Here is a 17,375-nt window from a genome sequence, read left to right as displayed (position 1 = left end):
GATCTTGACCTTAACCGATGGCTTTAAGTAAGTGGTTGCTCTTCTATCAAATTGATAGGAACGATTTTCCTGAGGCAAGGTTTATAAAAGAGATAATCAAAGAGAAAAGTCAATGGATAAGTGCATACTACATGTATAATATAAAAACAATAGTTATTGTGCGAACATTATTGTTATTTTATATCTACCGAGCATGATTGCTAATAATGGGATCTGCAAATACTAATTATCAGTAAATGTTTTTTTTAAGTCTGAAGTATTTTTATTATCCCTTATATTCCAATGTTTAAAATTCAAATAAAAGATGTAACTGTTCTTTGTTTTGGAAATATGGCAGACAGTGATACATGTAAAATAGGCTCACAATAAATATATTCACTTTTGACGTAATCATTCAATATCATTTCATTGCAAGTATATATTTTGATGCAAACTATCCCTGTTTTTGACCTACCAAAGCTTGTCCCCCACCTAACTCTCATTTTTGCTATATCAGACCTGTTTTTGGAAATTGAAAGGAGGTTTTTGATTAATTTTACAATAATTACCTATCAGTTAAAATTCAAGTATACCTTAGGGACATCATCACGCCATGTGTTGAAATACCAAAGGTTTGAGCAAATACTCTGGTGCAGGCAATTTGTTGTTTGTTTTCAGAATGCCTTAATTTATAACTATAGATATTGTGAACTGCCTTCTAAGTTTTCAATATAATAAAAAACACTAATAAAATAAATAATAAAATTGTAATTTTTCCATTGATTAGCAAGAACGAAACCCTGAAATAAATCCGGGAGCTATCAATATTAATGAATCGTATATTTTTCAAATCGCTATTGAGATTTACGAAAGTGTATTACTTCATATACACTGCGGATCAGTCATAGACACCAAACAAAATACATGTAGCGGAGCACATGGACCAGTGGTTATGGGCGTTTTGCCAGTAACGGAAAAGGCGCTGCTTCAAACCCCGCTCTGGTCAATTGATGTTCTGTGTTGAGTATTGAGACTAGCATCAGGGCTGTAGCTCCCGGCGTAATCAATCGGATGGACTACCTGGGAGCTACAGTGCCTTCCATATGAAAAAACCCCGGAAATTTACGGCGCACTAAAAATTGCGCTATTTTTGGACTGAAGTCCTCAATCCAGGGAAGTCAATGACTATCATCATCTTACAACCACGGAAAACGAGGATAGAACCGGCCTCTTACAACCACTGAAAACGAGGATATAACCGGCCTCTTACAACCACTGAAAACGAGGATATAACCGGCCCTATGCACCTTCATGGCACGGAAATGTATTTAACTCAACTAAAAACTCCAAGTCTGCGAATTGTAAATGAGAAGGAAAACTATCGTATATATGTTTCTTTAACCTCATAGATTAATGATTTTTTATGCACATTCTATTACATATCGCCTTTCGGCTCTACGAGGGTATCATGTAGCATTATCTCCGAGTGCAGCGAGGCGTTACTCAATTCAAAGAAGTTAAAAAATGACCTGTGTGACGTAAACACACCTGTGGTCAGTGGTATATAAAGCACAGCTCCACGTGCCGAAATCATTCTTTTTCTCTGAGCGGCGTGTGTTTATACCTGTACAACAGGTGAACATCTTATAACGGTGTGTATTAAAACTTAGAACGTTGTTCAGGTTTCTTGTCTTGTTTTCTGCTGTAAAACAGCTACCTTATTTAATTTTATGTAACGTTATACTGGTAAGGTAAGTTATTACAAAGTTGGGTACTTTACCGTAATGACGGAAAATCAGGACGATGTCCTGTCGTTCATGGGAAGCGACCATGAGAATTACTCAGACATAGATGAATTGTTTGGCGATAAACCCCGGACACGAAGTGTTACGGAGGACACAATAACAAATGCAACAAATAAAAGAACTAGAGGAATGAAGCGCAAAGCGCAGACCTCATGTTCAGCGAGTGCAAGTGCACCGCCACCACGGGTGACAAAACAATCTAAAAAGTCAAAAACTCAGTCTGAATGTGTTCAAGAATTTAATGTTGACGAGCTAAAAAATCAATTAGGAATAGATAAAATCTTACAATCTATTTCCTCACTCACTGACACTGTAAAACAGTTGGGTAGTTCCAATAGTATGGCACGTAATACGTGCAATGTAAATGACATGCGGTCCACCGAAACTACGGTGCGCACTTCGGGTAATAATTCTCCCGGTAATTTCACACAAAATGTACCCAATAGACCGCTAAGAAATTTGGTAAACATACCTGATTATGATTCACGACAGACTCTTGACGAAACCCCTGATGATTTTGACTTTGATTTTTCTTATTTGAATGATCAAGTTTCTCCCTCTATTGAAGGTGTTGACCCTCAAGAAAGTTTTAAGGGGATTTTAAATGATGAATCAATTCAGATAACAATTGATAACAATGATTGGGATATCCCACAATTAAATGCAAATGAAAAAACTGGTCCAAAAGTAAATGAAGCACTTGGAAAAGCTGTAAATGCAGCCATCTCTATTAAAAGTAGCAAAGAAAGCATGGTTGATTTAGAGAAAAAATATGACAGACCAGAAAACTGTAATTTATTGAAAGTTCCCCGTGTCAATAAAGAAATATGGGATGCCATGAATAAGCAGGCCCATTCAGATGATCTCACTTTGCAAGTAATTCAAAAATCTTTAGCCACGGGTATGATACCTTTAGTACAGATGGCTGATATGCTTGTAAATAAAAAAGAACTTGAGCCTCACGTTTGTAAAAAGATGTTGGCTGATTCAATAAGTATGCTTGGCAATGCATTCTACAATGTCTCTATGAAAAGAAGAAATGAAATAAAAAATGTTTTGAATTTTCGATATCGCAAAATTGCTTCTTCTGAAATCCCAGTTACTGATCACTTGTTTGGAGACAATTGTGTCTCTAAACTCAAAGAAATGGGTGATATTACTAAGCAACCAATTGGAATGAAATCGAACTATGATACAAAATTTAAAAATACAACTCAAGCAAAAAACTACATGTCAAACCAAGGGTATCAACCCATCCAAAACCCATACAGAGGCAAAAACCGCCAGTATTCATCATACCCTTCCCAGAGAGGCAGAGGTCAAAGGGGACAATTCCAGTACAGAAGTGCGATGAAAAAGCAGTACAGTTACAACAAGTAAAGGTGAGAAAACTGAATAAACCTTACTGGAAAAAATTTACAAAAGACCAATGGATATTAAATATAATTGAACCAGGTTATAAAATTGAATTCTTTCAACAACCTCTTCAAACATTCTTTCCGAAACAAATTCAATTTAATGCAGTAGAATCTGAAATGGTATCAAAAGAAGTAAAACAGTTGGTTGATAAAGGTGCAATTGAAGAAGTAAAAGATATTTCGGATGCTTTTATTTCAAATATTTTCCTTGTACCTAAAAAAGATGGTAATCTCAGGCCAATCATAAACCTAAAATATTTAAATGAATTTGTTGAATATTATCATTTCAAACAAGAAAATTTGACATATGCTTTAGAACTGATTCAGAAAAATGATTATCTTACTTCAGTTGATTTAAAGGATGCATATTTTAGTGTCAGTGTTCACCCAGACTACAAGAAATTTCTAACTTTTTCTTGGAATGGAAAATTTTACAGATTTGTAGTACTACCTTTCGGATTAACATCATGTCCGAGAATATTTACAAAGATATTGAAACCTGTATATGCATTTTTTAGGGAAAATGGCATAAGATGTTGCTATTATATTGATGATTCCCTGATCATGAATCAAACATTTTCTACATGTCAAGAACAAACAAATATAGTTATGTCAGAATTAAACAATCTTGGCTTCACAATAAATGATAAAAAATCTATAACCATTCCTTCACAGAGAATTGTTTTCTTTGGAGTTATAATTGATTCAGTTGAATTCAAAGTTTATTTGACAGATGAAAAAGTTAAAAAGATTTTAAGACAAAGTCAATTAATTTTGTCTAATCCAAGAATTCAAATCCGGCAATTGGCCTCATTGATAGGTTTATTGGTTCATGCTTGTAATGCAGTTTTCGAAGGACCTTTGCATTACAGGACTTTAGAAAGAGATAAAGATCAAAATCTAAAATTGAATGGTGATGATTATAATTCTTTCATGACTTGTTCTGTTGAAAGTATTAATGAGATAAAATGGTGGTGTAGAAATATACAATCTCTAAATGGAAAAGATATTAGATCAAGACCAATTGATTTTTGGGTTGAAACTGATGCATCCTTGCAAGGTTGGGGTGCTAGATTTGAAAATAAAATGACAGGAGGTAGATGGACATATTCGGAATCATCATATCATATCAATTTTTTAGAATTAATGGCCGTGTATTTTGCACTAAAATCATTTTTCAAAGAATACAGTTCAATACATATTTGTTTCAAAACGGACAATACAACAGTTGTTTCTTACATTAACGCAAAGGGTGGCATGCATTCAAAACAACTTGATGATCTTTCAGTAAAAATATGGAATTGGTGCATAAAAAGAGAAATCTTCATTTCTGCCCAATATTTGCCCGGATGTGAAAATATTTATGCTGATTTACTTTCTAGGCAATTTGCTGATTCTACGGAATGGATGTTAAAACATGATATTTTCGTGAGAATTTGTAAACAATTTTTTACTCCAGACATAGATCTTTTTGCTTCTCGTATAAATAGACAAATGAGAAAGTTTGTTTCCTGGAGTTTTGATCCTGACGCTTTTCATATTGATGCTTTCACTTTATCTTGGTCAAACTTATGTCCATATATTTTTCCACCTTTTAAATTAATTGGTAGGATAATTAATAAGATTTTAGAAGATAGAGTTAGACAGGCAATAATTATTGCTCCGTTATGGAAAACTCAAACTTGGTTTCCGCAACTTATGTCTGTTTTGATTTCTATTCCTGTTAGAATTCCTCGACACAAGGACCTCTTAGTGATGCCACACTCAGGAGAGCTACATCCACTCCGAAAGATAACTCTAACCGCCTGTCTTGTATCAGGAGATCCCTCTATGACAAAGGACTGGCAAGATTCGATAGTGACATCATCCTTGCTTCCTTACGTCCGGCCACAAACAAACAATACCAATGTTGCTGGCAAAAATGGATACTTTGGTGTTCTAAATGGAAAACCAATCCCTTTTCAGCCTCTGAAGAAATAGTTGTAAAATTTTTGATTTCTTTGATGAGTAATAAAGTTTCATATTCTGTTGTGAATACTCATAAATCAATGTTGATTAACACTTTGCCATATTTTGGTGTTTTATGGGTTAAGGAACCATTATTACTTCCAAAATTAATGAAAGGATATTTTAATTTGAATCCAAGTAGACCAAAAGTGAGAACATCATGGGATGTATCAAAGGTTTTGTGTTTTTTGCGCAATTTAATGCCAGTACATGAAATATCTTTACGTTTGTTAACTTTTAAATTAATAGCTCTTATTGCGCTTACAACAGCTTCAAGGGCCCAGACACTTTTGGCTCTTGATTTGAGATATATGTCAGTGTTTGCCGATAAGGTTATTTTTCAAATTCAGAAGTTATTGAAGACATGTAAACCTGGGACTCCTGTACATAGAGTTGTTTTACATAAATTTTCTGATAACAGACTTTGTGTGGTTTCCACGTTACATGAATATCTAAAAAGAACCAAAAACAATAGAAAATCATCTACATTATTTGTTTCCTACAAAACATTCAATCCTGTTTCAACATGTACGTTAGCAAGATGGCTGAAAAATGTCCTAGAACTGTCAGGAATCAGGAACTTTACTGCACATTCCTTCCGTGGAACTTCCGCTTCGGTGGCTTATTCGTCAGGCGTATCGATAAAAGAAATTATGGATGCAGCAAATTGGTCCTCATCAAAGACATTCTTTAAGTTTTACTATAAAGAAGTGAATATAGCTGGATGTGATTCTGATGGACATTTTGCGAATACAGTGTTAAATAGATAAACAATTGACTGTTTGATGATGGTGTACTATTCTTACATTGTTGATAAAATCAATTAAAATTGTAATAAAAAATTACTTATTGTAATGTTATGATATGTATGAATTTTGATATTGATTAAAATGTGGTTTATTTCGACTTTTTTATTTTATGTTTAAAAAATTATTGAATTTTTTGAAATAATGTCTTTATTCTAAATTTTTTGTTTGTGACCAACTCTTTAAATATGCTACATGATACCCTCGTAGAGCCGAAAGGCGATATGTAATAGAATGGACCCTCCTCCAAGCATCCTTTAGGATGTAAAGGATGAGGGTCATTCTATGTAATGAGCCTGAGGCTCAAGAGGGTATCATGTACCCAACCCGAATTGATAAAACTTTGAGGAAAATTACCCTCCCAATTTATATTTTTGGTTGTCACAAACAAGCTTTCAAGAATGATTTCGGCACGTGGAGCTGTGCTTTATATACCACTGACCACAGGTGTGTTTACGTCACACAGGTCATTTTTTAACTTCTTTGAATTGAGTAACGCCTCGCTGCACTCGGAGATAATGCTACATGATACCCTCTTGAGCCTCAGGCTCATTACATAGAATGACCCTCATCCTTTACATCCTAAAGGATGCTTGGAGGAGGGTCCATTTTATTTCTAAAAACATTCTTTTCTCATCCTAGTGATACATGTATAATGTGCAAAATTAATAGTTTTTTAATTAATCAATAACGCGATCTATACTTATTGTTAAAAGTATTTGTTTAGGATCAATGTTTTAGCAATATAATCCTTTTATGGATCGTTTGGTACAAAGAAATATCATTTGTATTTAATATCCCCTCAGAGCACAACAATAAAGTGAATACGGACTGATATTTGGAAACTGATTGAGATTTATTGCTAGCGTTTTTGGGGTTGTTTTACAGGGTATATCCATTATTATTTGAAAACTAACTTAAGAGGCTTTAGAATGTATAAGGATTATTATAGCGTTTAACATTTCGTATACAAGCTGTTCAGACATCATTTATATAGGCTATAATGGATTAAGTTTCATGACTTCTGTTGATGATAAATATTTTGTCAGTGCATTTATCTGTTGTTGATGTTACGATAACATTTGCTATTGTTCGCACCAAGAAGATATATCCGGAAAGTTAAAGATTGAATACATAGCTCGCGTTAGCTCAAGTTTACAAATTATGCAAAATTTAATACGGAGTTCTGGTTTGGGATCTATATTAAAAATAGAGCTTACATTTCCTGCCATGTATCTGACATCTCAAGGTCAATTTTGACGGTGCAGCAGATTTTCCAAAATATTGACAGTTTTCTTATAAAAGGGTTTCCCGCGGCGCTTTAAGAGGTAGAACCACATGATACAAAGACCGAGAAATGAAATACAAAGCTCAGTGAGATTGAGATACAGACTTATTCATAACTCAGTGTTTTCACTACACAGTATAACGGGTCTAATTTCGATAGCATATTCGCTGACTTTGAAAGACCTTTCAATGTCAACGATTACAGAGTTGTTATTACAATTGATAGAAACAAAAGCGGTTGTATGATAGACAAAGATTATATCCAAAATTATCTAATGACCTCTTATGAGATTAAAGGACTCATATTCGAAAACACTCGTGTTTCTTCGTCTCAGACTTCGGTTTCTGTGACAACTTCAATTATTGCTATGAATAAGATTATGTATGATCAGAACATGTCTGGTTTAGACAGCATTCTACGGATGTTTGTCCAACAGTTCCCCTTTAATGAAGGACGGACAGCCCTGTTTGCTTATCGTCAGTCGTCAGAAGAATTGATAATGTCCTCAATGGTCATAGCAGTGATTACGGTTCTTGGAGTCATTGCTGCCTGTTCCTTTCTTTTCGCAATCGTCATTTGACAACTCAAAAAGGTAATAATGATACTATATATTTCTATTTATAATGGTGATTATCAATTCCTGTGATGCATTATTAATGTTATATATAATTTTTCATGTTTTTAATTCTCATTTCCCTTATGCCCCACTATACTTTAATATGAATTTCACTTTTATAACTTTTGATATAAAAAAAAATGAAAATTGTTCATGAAAATTATTGTCAATGGCATGAAATATATACTTGTAATACTACATACATATTCAAATATTCCCATATCATGTCTTGGAGGAAGGATTTAAACTTTCGACATTATACATCTAGTTTGATGAACTGATTCAAAATTTACAACTATTTTGATTAATATCAATTACCGTGGAATCAGTGAATCATTTGAATTTGTGTAGTCCAAGTTTCGTGGTGGAATATGAGTTTTTTGCTTATTCTTGGTGTTATTTAATCGATGCGTCGGTTTCCGTTTCAGTAACATTTAAGATAACTTGTTTTGTAAAGATAATTTGTTTTCGCTTAGAATATATAAATGTATGGGAAGGGCTACCAACGAATACCATGAAAATTAAGGAATCACAAATTTTAATGATTCCACGGTAATATATCTAACTATAAACCAAAAAGGAGTGTAAAGCATTGTTAGAAAAAAACCCAAAGATATCAATGTCAAAAATGCAAATGTGTGCCTTTGTTAACTTCATGTAGCTAATGTGTCTTTCATGTGCTAGTAAGTCATGTATACGTAAAGCGTACCTTTTGATCACGTTTTATCATATTCAAATACCAAGGTACATGTATATAATAATATAATAATGTAAACAAAAAAAAGAAACAGAATTATCAATATACTTTCACCGGTTTAATATTATAATATTTTTAAAAACTTTACCCAAAATAATGTTTTGAGTTGTGTCTTAAAAGATAAAAAAAATAATAAAATGCCCAACAGGATTCGAAAGCATGACTTACAGAATAGTAGAAAATTCATAGCGCTACGCTGTTAAGTAACAGTTTTTAGAACGATAAAAGTTAATATGTAAAATTACGATTGATTTAAGTGGTATATCGATAGAATGAACGTCACAATATGAAGCTGTGTCATTCCACCTTAACAGGATTATGCCAATAGCGTCCTTCTAATAGTAAGAATCATTTCTGAAAATCAACTTGCTCAATTAATCACAACAACATATTATGTTGAGCTTTTAATTTGCTAACGTGTGCAAACAGGATATATATTATTTAATTTTTGTAATACCTATTTAATATGGATTTTGGAATTGCAAGCATTTTGCATCATCACTTTGTCATCTGTCATATAATTTAAACACTTAAAAATCAGGAAACAATTGAAATTGGTGTGAACATTTTTAAAACTTCGAACATTTTAAATTAATTTTAAATCATTTTAATATTTGTGAATCTTTTAATTTATACCTTTTTAAATGATTGTGACAAACAAATATGACCAATAACTTGTTGACCAATGTTTTCAACATTTATATATTAATTACTAAAAGAAAAACGCATTAAAATACATATAGGGCACAACATTTGATTTTATTCCAGTTTTGATTAAATAATGACATTAGTATTTCAAATAAAATGGCTGTAAGAGACACAATAAAATAAAACAAAGCTACATATATTTTTTCTACTCTTCCAACTCTCATTATCACATTTTGAATTTACATTTCACAAATCCTATTAAAACTTTTCGGAACTTTTTGTCAAAGAGACTGTAGATGTACGGATTTGCTGCATTGCTCATTAAATACGAAGTCTTAAGGAGAATGTAAATGTTAACATTAAGATCATTTTCCTCTACAAAGACCCACCAAGAGTTTTCCCGACGGTTGTTGAACACAACTACGAGTATTATTAGCGAAGGAATATACGCCAGAAGCATCACGATAAACATCACAAAAAACATCACATGAATTGAAGCAGAGTGATGTCTTGTGACGGCCTTTAGTCGATACTTAGATTTAAGAGAGTTGTCTGTAATTGATCGAGATTTGTCGATCGGTACCTGCATAATTTGAAGTTCATCTTTTGACTTCTTTTCAGGACATATTTTAAGGCTCTCGTGTTCGTTTTTGATGTTGCTATCATCCTCAAGCTGTTCATTGGATAACTGGATTTTATTGTTAAATGACATGTTCCCACCATCTTCATTTTCATCGGCATTGCATTTTGTAATGTCCGCAATTTGTTTTAATTGACATATTGACCCAGTGGCGCTGTGCAGATTTTTTTCAGTTGAAAAGCTTTCTTTGTTCTCAGGCTTGTTATATAGATTCGAAAACGTTTTTGAACTTCGGAGCTTAATACAAACAATGTATGCTATTTTAATGTTAAAAACCATAACACAAAAGAAAATAGTTAATGCAAGAAAAATTACAAAAATGGAGTGAGCCGTTTCCAACGTTGGATATAAATGTGTTGAAAACACACACACAGATCCCTGAAATGAATAGTTATTTTCAGAATGCGTATTCACAAAAACGTTTCCAGTTGTTGCCAATACAGGACAGTTGATAACTACTCCAATTATGAGAATCATCCTTACGATATTCCATTTTTGTTTCTCTGTTAACTGCCTCCTGTTAATCTGACATACCATGCGGTATCTATCATATGCAATTGCTAAAACTATGAAAATTGATATGCTAAAATTCCAACAAATAATGAAAAATAGACATCTACACAGAATATCTGAGAAAAAGGTTACATTGAAATAAAGACGAATTAAGACACAAATGGAACATACAAAACTGGCCGAGAAATCCACACAAGCAAGGACCGGAATGAAGAAGCGCCCGTTCCCAGATATCAATCGTTTCTTGTAAACAACAAACACAGTCATGTTTACAATTACTCCTAAGATACAATAGAGGACGATCATAACAATTGAAGGAGTAAGACTTTGGATTACTGACCGATTCCATGCCTCCAAAGCGGTATAATTCATTTTTAAGGAAAACAAAAAGCTCACATTAAATAGCAATCTTGCTTGGAGTTTGTAAACTTGTTCAAATATGTTACCTTATATATAACATCATTAAAAATATTCTTTTTTTAGTTTATTTAGTTTTTCAAAATTAACCAATTAGCTAGTTTAATATGTATGCAGTACTTTAAATATAACTTGAAATTATTAAAAGTACACTTGACATCACATCTAACGTATACACATACCAAAAAAATGCATATGATGATGATGAATTATGTAAATTTCTTAAAACAAAAAGTTCGTTTATCGTGAAACAATATTAAATTAAAAAATAAAGTTTTTTGAATGGTTGTCCTTGAGAAACAATTATTTAAAAAACTGTTGACGTTGAATGCTTTTATATGATTGAAGAATGATTTTTGTAAATTTGATATGCAAATTGTATAAAAATTGCTAAAATTTGGCAATTAATGTAATATTATTACTTATCATCGACTAGCTAACGACGTGAAGTTGTGTGCAATTACATGCGTTATAATTATATTATTTAAACAAATTATTAATATTGATTCCTGAATAGGTTGTACGGTTAAGTATGTATAAACTAGCAATTGATGTAACAGTATTATTTCCTATGTATCCCCTCATAAACGATATGATCTTATTTTGTTTAAATGAAAATTTACCCCCCCCCCCCCCAAAAAAAAAAAACAAAACACAAAACAAAAACCAGAAAACAAACTTTTTCTGTAACAGTGTACGGATGATCAAAGTGATGATTTACTTTCCAAAGGCAGAAATAGGTATCTACACCAAAGTTACATGCGTGCTTGTGTAAAAACCTGGTCTCTCTGTTGGACAAATATCGCCGCTATCAACGCTGATCTAATGAACACAGATCGTTGTTATAAGATTTTTGGGTCTTTTTGTTTTCATATATGTATATAATTTGCTGTAGCGACAAGCGCCGCCCCTGTCTCGCTAGAAATGACAAATTCAAGTATGTTTATTTCTTATAATAAACCTATGCTTGAAATCTCTCTCTCTCTCTCTCTTTCTCTCTCTCTCTCTCTCTCTCTCTCTCTCTCTCTCTGGAAAAATAAGTAATAAGTAAGAATAAATTAATTGTACTTAATATTTGTCAGTATGGTACTTAAATAGTTACATGTCTGAACAATGCCACATGATTTTTAATTTAAAATTTTCATTGAGCCTGATTTCACTATTTTATCTACATCAAAACGTTTTATATATAATTAGTTCTCGTAAATAAACATACATTCACATAAACTTACTAAGACACTTTATTTCATCTTTTAAGTTCATCCAATTATTGGACGTAAAGAAAAATGAATGAATAATACATGATCTAATTTAATAATCAGTTTATAATATGTGTTTATTTTTTAGATTATTTCTGGTTCTACTTTTAGTTTTCCTTAACACCAGTTTAAGATGAAATACTCCCAATTACTTTTATCAAATCGGGTTGGGTATTGCTGTTTTTTTTTATAGACATCGTTTTATTTATTTGTGTATATCTAATAATAGTCTATTGTTTCTTTAACTTGAGAACACCTCTGGAACTAAGGTGACAGAATATACAAAAGGAGTATCTTGTGCCAAGGCGCATGTCAGTGTTTCTAAAGATTCTTAAGTCCTAGTATATTTGTATATGTATACGTCCACTGAATACAAATTCTGTTTAAACATATTTTCAACAAATTGTATTTCCTAACCCTGGTTCAAATACACGTAATTATGTCTACAGAGCACAGATGTGTTAGAGTAAAACCCAGAGACTAATTAATTTGCACATTAATAATAAATTCTGGCGATATTTAATATATATAGATATGGGGTTATATGTCACACCAGAGGTACGTCATATGTTCATGTACATGTACATGTTTCCATCATGTGCACTTGCCACATGCACTGAATAAGTCACCGGTAATATTGATGATAGTGTTTGTTATTAAACCGATAGTTTAATTTATACTAGTGAGCCGAACAATTTTTAATCATGTAATATTATATAATATTGTTTTTCACTGAAGACCAAGTACCGTAATTCATTCTAAATACATGCATGCATGTAATTAGTTTTGATTGTTACAAACTGAATGGAAGCCAAAATCTGTTTAAGTAAGAAATACACAAACATTACATTTGTTCAATAGCCAATGCTTTAAAGGATCTGAAGACCATAATAGACCTAAGCTCCTGTGGCGCATTGGAAGTAAACGATGCTAGGTAACTAAGGGTTCCGGGCTCAACACTCGTCTAAAGCATATTGTTTTGAAAGTAAACTTTTCATATATTAGAGCAAAAACCGTTTTAATACTTTTTCTGTCTAATGATAAATGAAACTTGCGCAGGTTATACATTATTTATTTACAGTACCTGTTCATGTATAGAATCAATCTTTCTCGTTAAAATCGCTGCTTTGTATTTGTATAGTGCTTTTATTTGTTTATGTATATTTACTTAGAATCTATTGTTTGTTAAGTAAAAAAAAAGCTTTGTCTATAAAGGTACTTTGCATACAGATTGAATATATTTTTGTAGTGATCACAATTGATTAAATTGTCATAAGGTTAATATTTTTAATATCAAAGTAAGCAAAATATTGATAAAAGACTGTTATAACTGAAAAAAAATAGCTTATAAATGCTTAAAGAAGTTTGGACATTAGGGACTGATATGTTGTTCTTACAGGTGGCTTAAAATGGTCTTCAAGAATTTTTTGTGCTGCCTTTAAGCACCTTTAGAAATCTCTACGCTTCCTGTAAGCCACCTTTAATCATCTTTAATCAACATTTAAGCAGTATGAATATCTTTAAAAAAAAGTGTTTGATCTATCTTTAGTACTAATCTTTTATTCTGAAGAAATTCTTTCACAACTGACCAAGAACGCATATCTCATTAAAATAGGTGAGGTTTAGAAATATTGCATCAATGGTTTAATTAAATAAATAAAATTCAGAGTAATTTCTTTCCGTGTTATAGTAATGACCTTTGAGCATTGATTGGCATTAATTTTTGACACGTATCTTTGACGACTAATAGCGCATTCAGATTAGTAATATGTATAATTATCATGTTGTAATATTGACTAAAGATTTGATTTTTAAATATCGTATATCTAATCATTTACTCTAAATCTTTATACCTTTAGTTGATAATTATTGGCAAATTGTACATGATAATTTTTTCATTGAAAATTTCTCAACGTTGAAGAATTTTGCAATAACTAGCTGTAATTATTGTAAACAAACAAATTGCGTTAAACGATTGCAATAAGAGGAATAAAACGTTGTACCAGTTGGGAGGGTCACATTTTAATCCAAAAGTTAAAATCAGGAATTGGCTTGATTGGATTAGCATATCTTTAAAAGCATTTTTGATAAATGAATGAAAATTTTTTTCCCGTTTTATCATCATCTGTTGAATTTGATATAAAATTTTAACAAAAATATACCTTTAGTTGCATTCAATGAACAAACTAGAAGGCAAAAATTATAAATGGCCTGGAAACTATCAGACATGTATCGTGCCTTATTTTGTGTATGACTATTGTTCCTACCGATATATAGGTACGGACTCGATTCATACATGGTCAAAATCCAGTACAATATTTCATTCGAAATTAAAATCAATAGATATCTAAAGCTTCAAACAATTGAAGTTTATAGAGAATTGGTTTAATGTTAAATGTTTCGCTGAAAGCATTCTTATTGTTCATTGTCAATGTTTTAAGTATCCCACCAAGACCCTTCAAAGAAACAATTAGATGTTTGGATTAGCTGAACAACTAATTTACTAAGACGACTATTGTAGAAATGATACTTAGACACTAAATTTATTCGTGTTATTATTTCCATGTATTTGAATATGTCGGAAGTCGTTGTAGAACACCATATACAGGAAAACAGATGCATACAGACATTCTTTGTTGCAATACAATCATACCTTTTCAATTTTGCACAAATCAAATAATGAAGTTTCGAAACGAAATCGAACGAAACCAATCGAAACGAAACCAAAAATCGAAACGAAACGAAATGGAATTAAAACAAAACTAATATCAATTTTTAGGACATAAAATTTAAAAAAAATTCATTGAAATAAATTTTTGAACCATAAAATATAACTACCTGAATGTTGCAGATTGCTGCTATAAATTTTTAAGCCGATTATCCGAAATTGGAAAAAATATATAATTATGTAAATAAGTGATGTACATTCCTATACCTTTTAATGTTTCTAATTTGTTTCATTAAATGATTAAAATGATATTCAGACGTGTTGAGAGAGAGAGAGAGAGAGAGAGAGAGAGAGAGAGAGAGAGATGGCTTAAAACTTATCAGCGACATCACATAGCAAAGTATATGCGCAAGTATGGGAGAGAAAGAAAGACGAAGATCATATTTATGTTACATCTCATACATTTTAATACATTTCAGATTGCCTGCTTTAAGCAAACACACAGTATGGAATAAAAGAAAATTATGGTAAAAGTCAATGTTAATATTATTTGATAATAGATTGAACACGATTTCTGCATTAATACATGTAAGAAATGGTTTGACTAAAAATGTATGCAGATCAAACATTTCGACAGTGCAGCGGTGTAATCATAAGCATGATAAAAGGAATTAATGGACACATATGCTGAAACGTCTTATTAAACATTCTATCGGAACAGTGATATTCATATTGTAATGGCCTACAATAAGCATACCACACGTTTACTTCATAGCGTAGATTTATAATTTTGACATTGTCAGCCTTTTTGCATGTCATGATTTCTTAAATAGAGATATTGTTCACAACTAGTTTCCAAATTATATGAAGTCTACCTGATGCTGTTATAATACGAAGATAAGTATACTAAACTCTGTAAAATGGTTTTAGTTTTCAACGACCATTGTAAGTGAAAGATATGTTATTTGAACATTTTGAAAATGTAAATTTATTAATGTTACAATTTTACAATCACACAAGGAAGCATTACAACCTTCAATGTAGACAAGGGAAAAAGGAAATATTATCCTAGCTAGCACAAATGACTTTTGATAATTAACCTTTACTCTGAACCGTTTGATATTGGGATAAATATTTTCTATTGTCACGGAAGAAATGTTTGAAGTTACATTTTCTGTAAATCTAAAATGTCACGCAGAAATGTTTTGTGATCGAAAAAATTTCCCTATGGTTGTAAATAGATACAAGTGGTGATGTCTGAGTATAATATTGCTAAATTGGAAACATTGGCGACCAATAGACTTTAAAAGTAATGCAGTTACATGTAACAGTGCATTCTATTAAGCGTGTTTGGTTGAAAACGACCCCCGCGTTATTAAGTATATGTATATTGCTTGGTATCTAACTTTTAAAAGGTAGACTCAGAGATAATCTTACTCTAATACAGCAACTTGTTAAAAAAGAATATGCTGTTTAAACCCATAAAAGCGAAATATTAAGCGTTTGCTATGTAATATCAATGAAGTTTCTATTTAGTTAAAAATTCTTAAAGCTATAACTTTATTTAAGATGTAAAGCTTTACAAACAACTAACACGAAAAAAATGTTGCAAAAATCAATCAACAACTATTACAAAACTTAAATCATAGAATAACGGAAATTGTCAGGATATTGGAGAAAAAACCATACAAAACGATACAAAAAGGATGAAAATGATTCAATTAAAACACGGATTTAAAGACCATCTTTAAATTTGAAATAAAGATACATGTAGCTTAAAGATACTCAAAGATAGCTTAAAGACGATCTTAAAGCCACCTTAATGCTTTGGCTAAAAGAAGCGTAAATATGGCTTAAAAGCGCTTTTAAAAGTAGCTTTAAGAAGCTTAAAATCAACATTAAGTCACGTTTAAGCCACCTCATCTTATAATGACAACTTACAGATTCGTAAAGTCTACACTTCTTTAAGCCACATTAAAGCTTTTTTTCTCGATATTAACAGTCTTTTGTCAATATTGTGCCTATTCTACCAAACATATGTATTAATTGTATGATAAGATTATCAAATGTGATCATTGGATAACAATTATAAACCATTATGCCAAGTATTTAATATTTTAAAAAATAAATAACCGTGTTTACGGACAAAAGACACACCTGTTGTGTATATCCTGTATATAGTGTTAGTTCGAGGGTTTTTAAGAAGTTGAACAATTAATATATTTTATTAAGATATACACAAAGACATAAAAAATGTATAAACACAAAAACAGCAATGTTATCAAGAGAAATTGATTCTACATTAACATGTACGCCTGTTGAGTAAATACTTTTCATTTTTGCAAGTTCCAATTATTTAAGGCAGAAAAAGTATTAAAACAGATTTTTCCTTTAAAATTTTATTCTTTAAAAAAAATGAAAGTCTGTTGCAAACAGGGATCTGACACCTGGTTTACTAGCATTGACTTAAATACAAATCATATTTATGTGGAAAGTGTAAATTCAATTGGAGAACAAAAAATAGCGACCGTGATTACTCTTTCAGAGATCAAGA

General features: G+C 31.6%; 1 protein-coding gene across 1 annotated transcript; it reads left to right on the top strand.

The window, feature by feature from the left end:
- The first annotated feature begins 1,419 nt into the window (after window positions 1–1,419).
- Window positions 1,420–3,932, top strand: LOC128181730 (uncharacterized). The gene has a single exon (XM_052850242.1). The coding sequence runs from the start codon at window positions 1,764–1,766 to the stop codon at window positions 3,162–3,164; it is 1,401 nt and encodes a 466-aa protein (XP_052706202.1). The 5' UTR covers window positions 1,420–1,763; the 3' UTR covers window positions 3,165–3,932.
- Window positions 3,933–17,375: the final 13,443 nt, after the last annotated feature.

The sequence above is a fragment of the Crassostrea angulata genome, chromosome 4 (assembly GCF_025612915.1).
Source record: "Crassostrea angulata isolate pt1a10 chromosome 4, ASM2561291v2, whole genome shotgun sequence".
NCBI classification, from domain to species: Eukaryota; Metazoa; Mollusca; class Bivalvia; order Ostreida; family Ostreidae; genus Magallana; species Magallana angulata.
Note: the sequence above shows the minus strand (reverse complement) of the source record. Positions and strands in the feature narration are given on the sequence as shown.